This window comes from Lithobates pipiens, unplaced genomic scaffold, assembly GCF_037356315.1.
Source record: "Lithobates pipiens isolate NorthernLeopardFrog02 unplaced genomic scaffold, aLitPip1_a1.2 Scaffold_10, whole genome shotgun sequence".
Taxonomy (NCBI): domain Eukaryota; kingdom Metazoa; phylum Chordata; class Amphibia; order Anura; family Ranidae; genus Lithobates; species Lithobates pipiens.
This window is the reverse complement of record NW_027507686.1, coordinates 228,589,425-228,601,784: the sequence shown is the minus strand read 5'-3', so window position 1 is coordinate 228,601,784 and position 12,360 is coordinate 228,589,425. Positions and strand designations below refer to the sequence as shown.

At 42.8% G+C, this 12,360-nt stretch overlaps 1 protein-coding gene across 8 annotated transcripts in view; it reads left to right on the top strand.

The window, feature by feature from the left end:
- SHANK2 (SH3 and multiple ankyrin repeat domains 2) overlaps positions 1-12,360 on the top strand; it is a 1,084,923-nt gene that overhangs the window by 265,398 nt on the left and 807,165 nt on the right. For all 8 annotated transcript variants that reach the window (XM_077462543.1, XM_077462526.1, XM_077462535.1 and 5 more), the window contains exon 2: positions 4,815-5,043. In XM_077462543.1, coding sequence (XP_077318669.1) covers positions 4,840-5,043 — 204 coding nt within the window. In that variant the 5' untranslated portion in view covers positions 4,815-4,839. The remainder of the gene's footprint in view (positions 1-4,814; positions 5,044-12,360) is intronic.

Here is a 12,360-nt window from a genome sequence, read left to right as displayed (position 1 = left end):
TCCAGATGATTTTCAGAATTATAGTTATCAGTATACAGTATGTACTAAATAGAGCTTTTACGAGACGCTGAAAGTTTAGTGTTGTGCTCTTTGTAGCACGCTGGGAAGTTAACCAACATATTTGTCTCTGTCACTTTCATCACATGGCTGTGTTTTCTATAAACAGTCCTGTTTATTTTGAAAGTGGCCAGTGACAGCTGCTTGTAGTATCAGAAAATGGACCAAAGCTAAATGTTGCAATTTACTGAGAAGTAACACTACTGCCTGAAACAGGATCACATTGTTAGTACTGCTTGTTGTCATTTAAAACTTGCTCAGGGAATATATTATGTTTAATAAAATTATCTTTCTACCTTAATAGAAATATGTGTAATTTTTTGGTTTTGTTTGTTTTATGTATTTTGCTTGTGTCTCTGAAGCATTTGCCTTCATAAGCTATGTGCTCCCAGCTGTGTCTCATTTAATGTATTTATCATGTGTATTTAATAGGTTCTGGCATACAAAATAAATGGTGTTCAGCATAGCTTTCCTTTAAAAAAAAATAAAAAATCAATCGTGAAATATTTACAACAGCAGCTATTATCTTCATATTGGGCTTTGATGGAGAGGGATCTGTTTTTCTTTTTTTTTTTTTTTTTAACACTGTGTATACCTAGTGGGGGGGGGGGGGGATTGACCTTCACTTCCTGTCTCTTTCAATAGGTGTCAGCACAGGAAGTGCAGGAAAATCTCCCCAACTGGTATACAGACAGCACTTTAAACCCAAAGAAGATTCTAAGGCCTTGTGTTAAATGGGTGTATCACAGCATACACCCATGTGGGGACCCTATTTACCCGTACAGGGATGCACAGATGTTCTGCACAGCGGGGCACTGTGAAGCCACCCCGGGGTCTCATGCACACTGGGCATTTTTTGACGTTTTTACAGCAGCTGTTTTTGGCTGTAGATGTTTTTTTTTTTCTACTGTCATTAAACTCTCCATCATGTTATCCTATGTGTTCATGCACACATAGGCTGTTATCAGCAGTTTTGGGCAGTGGTGTTTTTGAGCAGTAAAAAAAACCCCAAAACTAGTGGGTTCTGGGACATTTTTCAGCTGTAAAAACACTCTAACACTGATAAATAGGGATGAGCTTCGTGTTCGAGTCGAACGTACGTTCGACTCGAACATTGGCTGTTCGTGCGTTCGGCGAATTCCGAACGTTTTGGCCGTTCGCGTCAAAATTCGAGTGACGCGCGCGCGGACCACAATGCACTGCGTTGGCGCAGTGCATTGCTGCCCGATGATTGGCCAAGCATGCACTGTGACCCCGCATGCTTGGCCAATCGCAGCGCCGGCAGCGAGGAGAGCCATGATTGGCCACAGGCATCCTGCCTGTGGCCAATCATAGCTCAGGCTGTGTAGTGCACGCCCCACACTATATAAGGCCGCCTTTAAGGCGGCCTCCTGTAGTGTGTTACTTTGCATCTGAAGCAGTGGGTGTTCTGTGTACCTTCAACACAGTACACACCAATCGTTTTTGGCTGATTTCCTATCTTGCTGCTGTGTAGTGGTTGTTGTCTGTGCCCTGACTGCAGTATACACCACTATATTCACCTCACCTATATAGCTAGTGATCTAGCTTTAACCACTTAACAACTGCCCATTGCCGATTAACGGCTTAAGGGCGGTTGTTTAACTCAGAGAGGCCGTTATAATTAACGGCCTCCCAGAATTCTGCTCTCGCGTGCCCCGAGGTGTGCGCACTCGAGAGCATAGCGGCCGTTTACCACGTGATTGCTCCGTCAAATGACGGAGTGATCACTTGGAAACAAACCGGCGTCATGTTATGACGCCTGTTCCTCCCTCCCCTTTCTGTACCGATCGGTACAGCGGAGGGGAAAGAGATCGGTGTCAGCAGCGATGTGGGCTGCATCTGCAGTGCCCACATCGCTGCTCACCGAATTTAACCCCTCAATACCAGTGCATACTCTGCAGTACCCTGCCATTACTCTGCAGTACCCCGCCATTACTCTGCAGTACCCCGCCATTACTCTGCAGTACCCTGCCATTACTCTGCAGTGCAGTACCCCGCCATTACTCTGCAGTGCAGTACCCTGCCATTACTCTGCTGTGCAGTACCCTGCCATTACTCTGCAGTACCCCGCCATTACTCTGCAGTGCAGTACCCCGCCATTACTCTGCAGTGCAGTACCCTGCCATTACTCTGCTGTGCAGTACCCTGCCATTACTCTGCAGTACCCCGCCATTACTCTGCTGTGCAGTACCCTGCCATTACTCTGCAGTACCCTGCCATTACTCTGCAGTGCAGTACCCCGCCATTACTCTGCAGTGCAGTACCCTGCCATTACTCTGCTGTGCAGTACCCTGCCATTACTCTGCAGTACCCCGCCATTACTCTGCAGTACCCCGCCATTACTCTGCAGTGCAGTACCCCGCCATTACTCTGCAGTGCAGTACCCTGCCATTACTCTGCAGTGCAGTACCCTGCCATTACTCTGCAGTGCAGTACCCTGCCATTACTCTGCAGTACCCCCCATTACTCTGCAGTAACCCCCATTACTCTGCAGTAACCCCCAATACTCTGCAGTACCCGCCATTACTCTGCAGTACCCCCAATACTCTGCAGTACCCTGCTATTACTCTGTAGTACCCCGCCAATACCCCGCCAATACTCTGTAATACCCTGCCATAAATTGCCATACCCAGCCATACTCAGAGATACCCAGCCATACTCGGTGATACCCTGAAATACCCAGCCATAGACGCCCCCCACCCCTCACCGCCCTCCGGTGCTTCTACCAACTCGCCAGTACGATCAAAGCCAGAATCTTTTTTTTATTTTTTATTTCAGGCTTCCCAGCCTAGAGGTGAGATGTGGGGTCATATTGACCCCCCAGATTTCACTGTAAAGAGGACCTGTCACCCCATATTCCTATTACAAGGGATGTTTACATTTCTTGTAATAGGAATAAAAGTGATCAAAAATATATTTTTGGGAAAAAAAATGTCAAACTAAAATAAATAAAGTAAAATGAACAATAAAAAAATAAAATAAAAATTAAAGCGCCCATGTCCCCATGTGCTCGCATGTGCCACACATGTGAGGTATCGCCGAGAATGTTAGAGCGAGAGCAATAATTCTAGTCCTAGACCTCCTCTGCAACTCAAAACATGTAACCAGTAAAAAAATATTTAAAGCGTCGCCTATGGGGATTTTTTAAGTAGCGACGTTTGGCGCCATTCCACGGGCATGTGCAATTTTGAAGAGTGACATGTTTGATATCTATTTACTCAGCATAACTTCATCTTTCACTTTATGCAAACATTGGGCTAACAAGTGGTTAATAATAGAGCTTGCAGTCAGTAATGTTAGGAGATAGTGCGTGCTGTCTGCGTGCTCTGTACCCAGTACATACCGCTATAATATAGGGCAGGCCCCTACTTTCAAACATCCAACTTACAAACATCTCCTACTTGCAAACGCAAGGAGACAGCAGCAAGTGAGATGAAAAAAGATGGACGACAAAACAAATTATACAGGGGTGATAACCCTTCCCTATGTTTTCCAAAAAGCTTAAAGATAGTTTTTTTGACTGGAGCTACACTTTAAAAATGTACCGGTTGAAAATGACAAACAGATTCAACTTAACACAACAAACCTACACAGTCCCTGTCTTGTTTGCACCGCCTGTATACTGCTGTTCTGAGTATATAGGGCCTGGGGGCCACACGCATTTCCTTTTTTTAATATGGGTACGGGGTTCCCCTTAATATGCTACAAGACCCAAATAGGCTGGTAATGGGCAGGGAGGGCTACCCATGCCATGTTTCTCAATGATTTTCAACCATATTGCAGGAACCAGATATAACATTAAAACCGCAAGCAGTTTTAAATGGTGTTATTTCCGTTTAATGTCATTTTGTGCAGGGACTGTTCTAAACACGGGAAACACGTGGCACTTCACAGGCATACTACAGACACCCCCCAGGCACCATATTTAAAGGAATATTTCACTTTTTTTTTTCACTTTAATCGTCATTAAAATCAGTGCTCCCGCCAAAACGGTAGTTTTTAAAACTTTTTTTTGCAGTGACCCATGTCCCCTGAGGCAGGAGGCAGGTCGCCAAACCCTTTTTAGGACACTATCTTGCATATTAGCCGTTAAAATTAGCACTTTCCAATTCGAACGTTCGAGTCCCATAGACTTCAATGGGGTTCTAACGTTCGTACCGAACGCGGGGGTCGTTCGCAAGTTCTGGTGCGAACCGAACCGGGGGGTGTTCGGCTCATCCCTACTGATAAACGTCAATAAACGCTCAAAAATGTCGCTCACCAGTGGTTTTTAACGTTTTTGATCCATTGAAAAAAAAATTAAAAAAAAAATTTCTTTAAAAAACAAAACAAAACGCTAAAAAACGCTATTGCAAAAAAGTTTGAAAAAAGTTGAAAAACTCACTGCAAAGCTACTGGCGTTTTCATAACGTCCAGTGTGCATGAGGCCTAAAGCTTAACTCTGGCAAACTCGTTTTAGACGGTTACAGACATATTTATTTTCCCCTTTCATGAACAAGTACTGTTTTAGGCCCCTCTGGAAGTGATGTGTAGTTTGGTTCATGTAAATAAATAAAATATAAAAAATGATATTTTAAATATTGTCATGAAAGGTATCCAGTCTTTTTAGTTAGCAAAATGTAATATTTGTGGCTAGTTGTTACCAGTAATCAAAAGTGTTTGTAATTGTACGACAATATCTTGTTATTTCAATAAACATTATTGAAATGTAATCTTTATATGTTGTCTCTCTGCAGCTCTTTATGGTGAAATCCGCAGAACATGCCGCGTAGTCCCACTTCCAGTGAAGATGAGATGGCGCAGAGCTTTTCAGACTATTCAATGGAGTCCGAATCTGACAGCTCAAAGGAGGAGACCATCTATGACACCATCAGGGCAACGGCCGAACGTCCAACCAGCAGGCTGGAGGATATTCAGACCAACACCATGGTCATCAGGATTGTAATCCCAGACCTGCAACAAACAGTGAGTGCTGTTCAGGAGAAAACTCAATTCTTGTTTTAGGCCTCGTTCACACCTATGCGTTTTTCAGTTTTGTACAAACACATGGCTTTCTATGAGCCACAATCACATCTGTGTGTTTTCCACCGGAGAGTTTTTTGGAAAGGGTCAGGGACTTTTTTTTTTTCCTGCAGCAGGTTGCTTTTTGGTTCCATAGACTTTGATGGAAAGGCAGCGGAAACACATGCAGTGCTTGTGTTTTTCATGATTTCTCCTGCAAGACAACAGACACCATTAAAAATGCATCAACAACTTTTGTGTAAACAAATTGCAAAACAAACCCATCAAATGCAGCCTGCATAGGTGTGAACCAAGCCTTATAAGCACTGAATGACACAATGTGTATATTGATGCCAGCAAATTCTTTGGCAGCACAAAACATGGTATATCTACACCAATGGTCACCCTAAAAATCAGTCATCTTCATAGGTATACCCAATCTTTATTTGGTGACTCCAGACTCATTAAAGTGGGCTAATCTACAAACAAAACTTTGCAAACAAAATTGTAGCAAAAGCTGCTGGTTTTTACTTGTATCCAAATATTTTGGTTATGACTTAATGTGGAAATAAGTCAGAACATTTAAATCCTGCTAGATCACTTCAGGCGGGTCTCTTTTGCAGGTATAGCTATGTATAACATTAAAAATAAGTGCTTATACTGTTTATAGACCAGTAATACACTGCCTCACCCTGCTCTGCACATGCTCAGTTGCTCTCCTTTTTAGGCATGTTTAGGCACTGCTGAATTTGTATAGGTCGATTTGCTGACAGCCTTAGGGCTAGTTTACACTTGCTTCAAAACAAGGCTTCGGACAGGCTTTGTTAAAGCTCTCTGAATGCCAGTCAAGGCTCCTGTCACTGAATAAAATGGTTAGCTTACAGTCCTGTTTACACCTGCTTTTGCTTGGTGTTTCGGTGAGGCTTCGAGTGAGCTTTGCCATAGACTTCTAAGGAGGCTTTGAAGCACCACTGAAGTTACATGGGTATAATTTTTGAAGCAAAGCCAAAAGCAATGCAAAAGCAGGTGTAAACAAGACTGTTTTATTAAGTGACAGGAGCTTTGACTAGCGTTCAGAGAGCCTTAAAGCCTGTTGAAGTAGATTTACAAATCTAAGTAGCTGAAACAAAATCTTGAATTCCCCTACAAGGATTGACCTAGCTTCCCTGTTTAGGAGAGCTTTGAAAGGTGCACGGGAATGGGTCCAAGCTTCTGATAAACTGCCTATTGCTGCCTATGGCTCCTGTCACACTGCCGCGACTTGGCCACAAATTCAGGGAATGCCTGGGTAAACTTGAGGTCTATGGACCTTAACTCGCATCAAAGTCAGACTAGAGTAATACAAGGACTACTTTGATGTTGGTGCGACTTGAAGTCTCACAGATATGAATGGTACTCATTGGAAATCATGGGGTACAATTTGTCATGTGACTTTGCAGTCCCAAGTCGCAGGACAAGTCGCACAAGTGTGTAAGGGGCCTAAATCTCTGTATATACTGATTGCTCTGACATGTGGTTTTCACAGTGGGTAAGGATATTTTATGGTAGCTCATTTGGAACTATTCAGGTTTTTGAAAGATTTACTTTAACTGCTTCAGCCCCGGAAGATTTTACCCCCTTCTTGACCAAAGCACTTTTTGCGATTTGGCACTGCTTCGCTTTAACTGACAATTGCATGGTCATGCAATGTTGCACCCAAACAAAGTTGACGTCCTTTTTTTCCCACAAATAGAGCTTTCTTTTGGTGGTATTTGATCACCCCTGCGGTTTTTATTTTTTGCGCTATAAACAAAAAAAATGTAAAATTTGAAAATAATATATAAAAAAAATTTTTTTTCCCTCAGTTTAGGCCAATATGTATTCTTCTACATATTTTGGGTAAAAACAAAAAACAAAAACGCAATAAGCGTATATATTTGGGTTTGCACAAAAGTTATAGTGTCTACAAAATATGGGATAGTTTTATGGCATTTTTATTATTCATTTTTTTTGCTATCGGTAATGGCGGCGATCTGCAATTTTTATTGTGAATGTGACATTATGGCGGACACTTTTGGCACTATTTTGGGACCATTGTCATTTATACAGCGATCAGTGCTATACAAATGCACTGATTACTGTGTAAATGACACTGGCAGTGAAGGGGTTAACCACTAGGGAGCGATGCAGGGGTTAAGTGTGTCCTAGGGATTGATTCTAACTGTGGGGGGGGGGGGGCTTCCACTCACATGACAGTGATCACTGCTCTCGATGACGGGGAGCAGTAGATCTGTCATGGTACTAGGCAGAACAGGGAAATGCCTTGTCTACATATGTACTTTCCCGTTCTGCGGCTCCCCGACACAATTGCCGGGACACGGCAGACATCAAGTCCGCGAGTCCCGCGGGCATGGTCACGTTAATGCCGCTGATTAAAGGGGACGTACGGGTACACCCATTTGTCCACCGCTGCCATTATGCCGACATATATCGGCGTGCAGTGGTTGGCAAGTGGTTAACCTGCGGACCTGAATTTATGACGGCCTCCCCTTTGCACGCTCCCTCCACGCGCCATGATCACTGAGACTCGGGTGATCACAGATCTGAGTAAGGGGCCCGTCAGCCAGTGACAGCTGATCACATGATGTAAACAAAAGCTTGGTAATCTTTTTTTCACAATGACAGCATGAGGAGGAAAAAAAGTCGATCACCGGCTTATCTGCAAGGGACATCGGTCCAGAAGAGGAAGAGGCAATTATGCCTCATCTGTGCCCACCAGTACCCCCTGCCAGTGCCACCTATCAATGCCCACCAGTGGTGCCAATCAGTGCCACCTATCAGTGTAACTGATCAGTGCACATCATTGCCACCCATCAGTGCCCATCACTGCCACCTATCGGTTCCCATCAGTGCCACATCATCAGTGTACATCAATGAAGGAGAAAAATTTCCTGTTTGCAAAATTTTATAACAAAATATAAAAAAATAAAAAAAATCCGTCTTTTTAACATTTTTTTTAACAAAAAATAAAAACCGCAGAGGTGATCAAATATGACCAAAGGAAAGCTCTATTATAAAAATTTCATTTGGGTACAGAGTTGTATGGCCGCGCAATTGTCATTCAAAATGCATCAGCGCTGAAAGCTTAAAATTGGTCTGGACAGGAGGGGGGTTTAAGTGCCCAGTAAGCAAGTGGTTAAAGTGACTCGTCATCCATCATGTCGTCATGTTTAACAGTACCCATGCACAGAGACTACTGTAAGCTCTTTTTACTCTTGTGCTCTCTTTTTTCTTTCTCATGTCACAGCCCTCAAACTACTTTCAGAATGTTTGTCTCTCTTCACTCTGGGTAGAATGACATCATCATCAATTTACAGAGCGCTTTACATGTATATTGTACATTCACATCAGTCTTTGTTCTAAAGGAGCTTACAATCTAAAGTCCCTAACTTGCATTCATACATACACATACTAGGGCCAATTTAGACCAAAGGTGGATTGCTACCCCAATTGGGGGGGGGGGGGGGGATTGGCTATCAGAAGATGCTGTCACTTTTCCTCCCAGGTGCAACCTCGGTGTATTTTTAATTTGTCCGCGTTTACACAGAAATCCTGAAGCGGACAGCTCCGCCCCCCAAGTAACTCCCAATTATTGTACCCCGTTCTGACTTTTTGCCTCGAACTAGCTCACATGTAACAGCAGATATTTTTTCATAATTTTTCCTGCATGCCGTGATTTAGTCGTAGTCACATAGCAGAAAGAAAAAGGAGGCGGCATTGTTCAGCCTACAGGACACAATCACAATGTGTTTAGACAGATTTCCACTTCTAAAGTCTAATAACACAAATTGGGTTATAAAGGGAAGTGTAGCACAGAGCTACCGGCAAATTGCATTTCTTTTTTCAGTGAGGGGGAGGTAATTCTCTGTTGAGAAATAGAAAAATAACATGTTTGTGGATCTTTTTTTTTTTTTTAATTAATCATATAATTGCAGCTTCAGCAGTGATCCGATTGTTTAATCTGCAGGATCAAAAAAAACAAAAACATTTTTTTTGTTAGGGCTACTATTGAACTGACTTGAGATGCAAATTGCTTCTCTTGGGTACACTGCTACATTTAGTTTTAGGACCTAGTAGTGATGCCTAAAGTTTGTCCTAAGCACTTCAGCTCTGGAAGGATTAACCCCTTCCTGACCAGAGCACTTTTTGCGATACGGCATTGCGTTGATTTAACTGACATTTGCGCGGCTGTGCGGCATTGCACCCAAACAAAATTTACGTCCTTTTTTCCCCACAAATAGAGCTTTCTTTTGGTGGTATTTGATCACCTCTGTGTTTTTTATAAACAAAAAAAAGTGTCAATTTTGAAAAAAAAGCAATATTTTTTACTTTTTCCTATAATAAATATCCCCCCCCAAAAAAACGAATTTCTTTCTCAGTTCAGGCCGATATGAAAAAAAAAAAAAAACACTGACAGGGAGCAGTAGATCTATCATGTCACTAGGCAGAACAGGGAAATGCCTTGTTTACATCTCCCCGTTGTGCCGCTCCATGACGAGTCCACGAAAGCCGCAGGCAGGGTCCCACAGTACGTGGCGGGCACGTGCCCACAATGCCGCAATTTAAAGGGGACGTACCTGTACGCCCATTTGCCCAGCTGTGCCAATGTGCTGATGTACTTTGTCATGCACTGATCTGCATGTGGTTAAAATGGAACGTAATGGTATCTGAGCACCACAATCTGAAAATGCTATTTAATTCATTTTTATATTCAAAGAAAACTCTCGCACCCATCCATGGGGTTGGTTTACTAAAACTGGAGCGTGCAAAATCTGGTGGAGCACTGCATAGAAACTGATCAGGTTCTAACTTCAGTTTGTTCAATTAAACGTTTTTAACCACTTCAGCCCCGGACCAATTAACAGCCTAAGGACCAGAGGTCTTTTTACAATTTCGCACTGCGCTGCTTTAACTGGTAATTCAGCGGTCATGCAATGTTGTACCCAAACGAAATTTGCGTCCTTTTCTTCCCACAAATAGAGCTTTCTTTTGATGGTATTTGATTGCCTCTGCGATTTTAATTTTTTGCGATATAAATGGAAAAAGACCGAAAATTTTGAGGAAAAAATGATATTTTCTACTTTTTGTTATAAGAAAAATCGAATAAACTCAATTTTAGTCATACATTTAGGGCAAAATTTATTCAGCCACATGTCTTTAGTAAAAAAAATGTCAATAAGCGTATATTTATTGGTTTGCGCAAAAGTTATAGCGTCTACAAACTAGAGTACATTTTCTGGAATTTACACAGCTTTTAATTTACGACTGCCTATCTCATTTCTTGAGGTGATAAAATGGCAGGGCAGTACAACCCCCCCCCCCCCCCCAAATGACCCCATTTTGGAAAGTAGACACCCCAACGAAGTTGTGGAGAGGCATGTTGAGCCCATTGAATATTTTTTTTTTGTCCCAAGTGATTGAATAATGACACAAAAAAAAAAGGTTTACAAAAAGTTGTCACTAAATGATATATTGCTCACACATGCCATAGTTATATGTGGAATTGCACCCCAAAATATATTCTGCTGCTTCTCCTGAGTATGAAGATACCACATATGTGGGACTTTTTGGGAGTCTAGCCGCGTACGGCACCCCGAAAACCGATCACTGCCTTCAGGATTTCTAAGGGTGCAAATTTTTGATTTCACTCCTCACTACCTATCACAGTTTCAAAGGCCATAAAATGCCAAAATAACACAAAACCCCCCCAAATGACCCCATTTTGGAAAGTAGACACCCCAAGCTATTTACTGAGAGGCATGTTGAGTCCATGAAATATTTTATATTTTGCCACAAGTTGCAGGAATTAAAAAAATTTTTTTTTTTTTTGCACAAAGTTGTCACTAAATGATATATTGCTCACACATGCTATGGGCATAAGTCAAATTACACCCCAAAATAAATTCTGCTGCTTCTCCTGAGTACGGGGATACCACATGTGGGGGACTTTTTGGGAGCCTAGCCATGTAGGGGACCCCGAAAACCAAGCACTGCCTTCCGGATTTAAATATATAATGCTACCAAAAAAAAACTGTTAGCGATCGCAGGGATCAGGCCTGACTCTGCGATCACTGCAGTTATGTGTTTAGTGTTTTGTAAGTGACAGTGATCGATCGATACTGCACTTGGGTGGGCTGGGCAGAGGGGCAAAACGCAGGTACTAGCAGGTATCTGGGCTGATTCTATATCACTACGGGAGGTGTATGCTTTGCGTGTGGGTGTTAGCGGTACTGGCACTAACCTAGCGCTGCCTGGGGCGACGCAGACCCTGACCCTAAAACCTAATTGATATCACCCGCGGGTGATCAGGGGGTTAAACCTTTATTGGGTAATAAATGGTGGGTGCCCTGATGCTATAAAAAGCAAACTAACCAGAGTCACCCGTAACACTTATACGGTGATCAGTGGTAAAAGGGTTAACTAGGGGCAATCAGGGGGTTCACATTTTTATTAGGTAGTATATGGGGGTCCCTGGTGCTATATAAAAACCTGACGGGAAACCTAAATAACTAACTGGCTAACCAGCGTCACCAGTGACACTTATACTGTGATCGCTGGTGAAAGGGTTAACTAGGGGCAATCAGGGGGTTAAAACCATTATTGGGTAGTATATGGGGGAACCTAGCGCTATAAAAACCTGGCGGTGAACCTAAAAAAATAACTAGCTACCTAGCGACACTAGTGACACTAATGCAGGGATCAGAAAAATGATCGCTTAGTGACACTGGCAAAAGGGGGTGAAAGGGTTAACTAGGGGCAATCAGGGGGTTAAAACCATTATTGGGTAGTGTATCGGGGTACCTAGCGCTATAAAAACCTGGCGGTGAACCTAAAAAAATAACTAGCTACCTAGCGACACTAATGCAGCGATTAGAAAAATGATCGCTTAGTGACACTGGCAAAAGGGGGTGAAAGGGTTAACTAGGGGCAATCGGGGCGTTAAAACCATTATTGGGTAGTATATCGGGGTACCTAGCGCTATAAAAACCTGGCGGTGAACCTAAAAAAATAACTAGCTACCTAGCGACACTAATGCAGCGATCAGAAAAATGATCGCTTAGTGACACTGGCAAAAGGGGGTGAAAGGGTTAACTAGGGGCAATCGGGGGGCTTAAACCTTTATTGGGGGGTGGTAGGGGGCTACCCTGGACCTAACACTAACTGCCCTGACAGTTTTTACTTTTACAACTGACACTGAATGCAGTGATCAGTAAATAAATGATCACTGCAATCAGTGACACT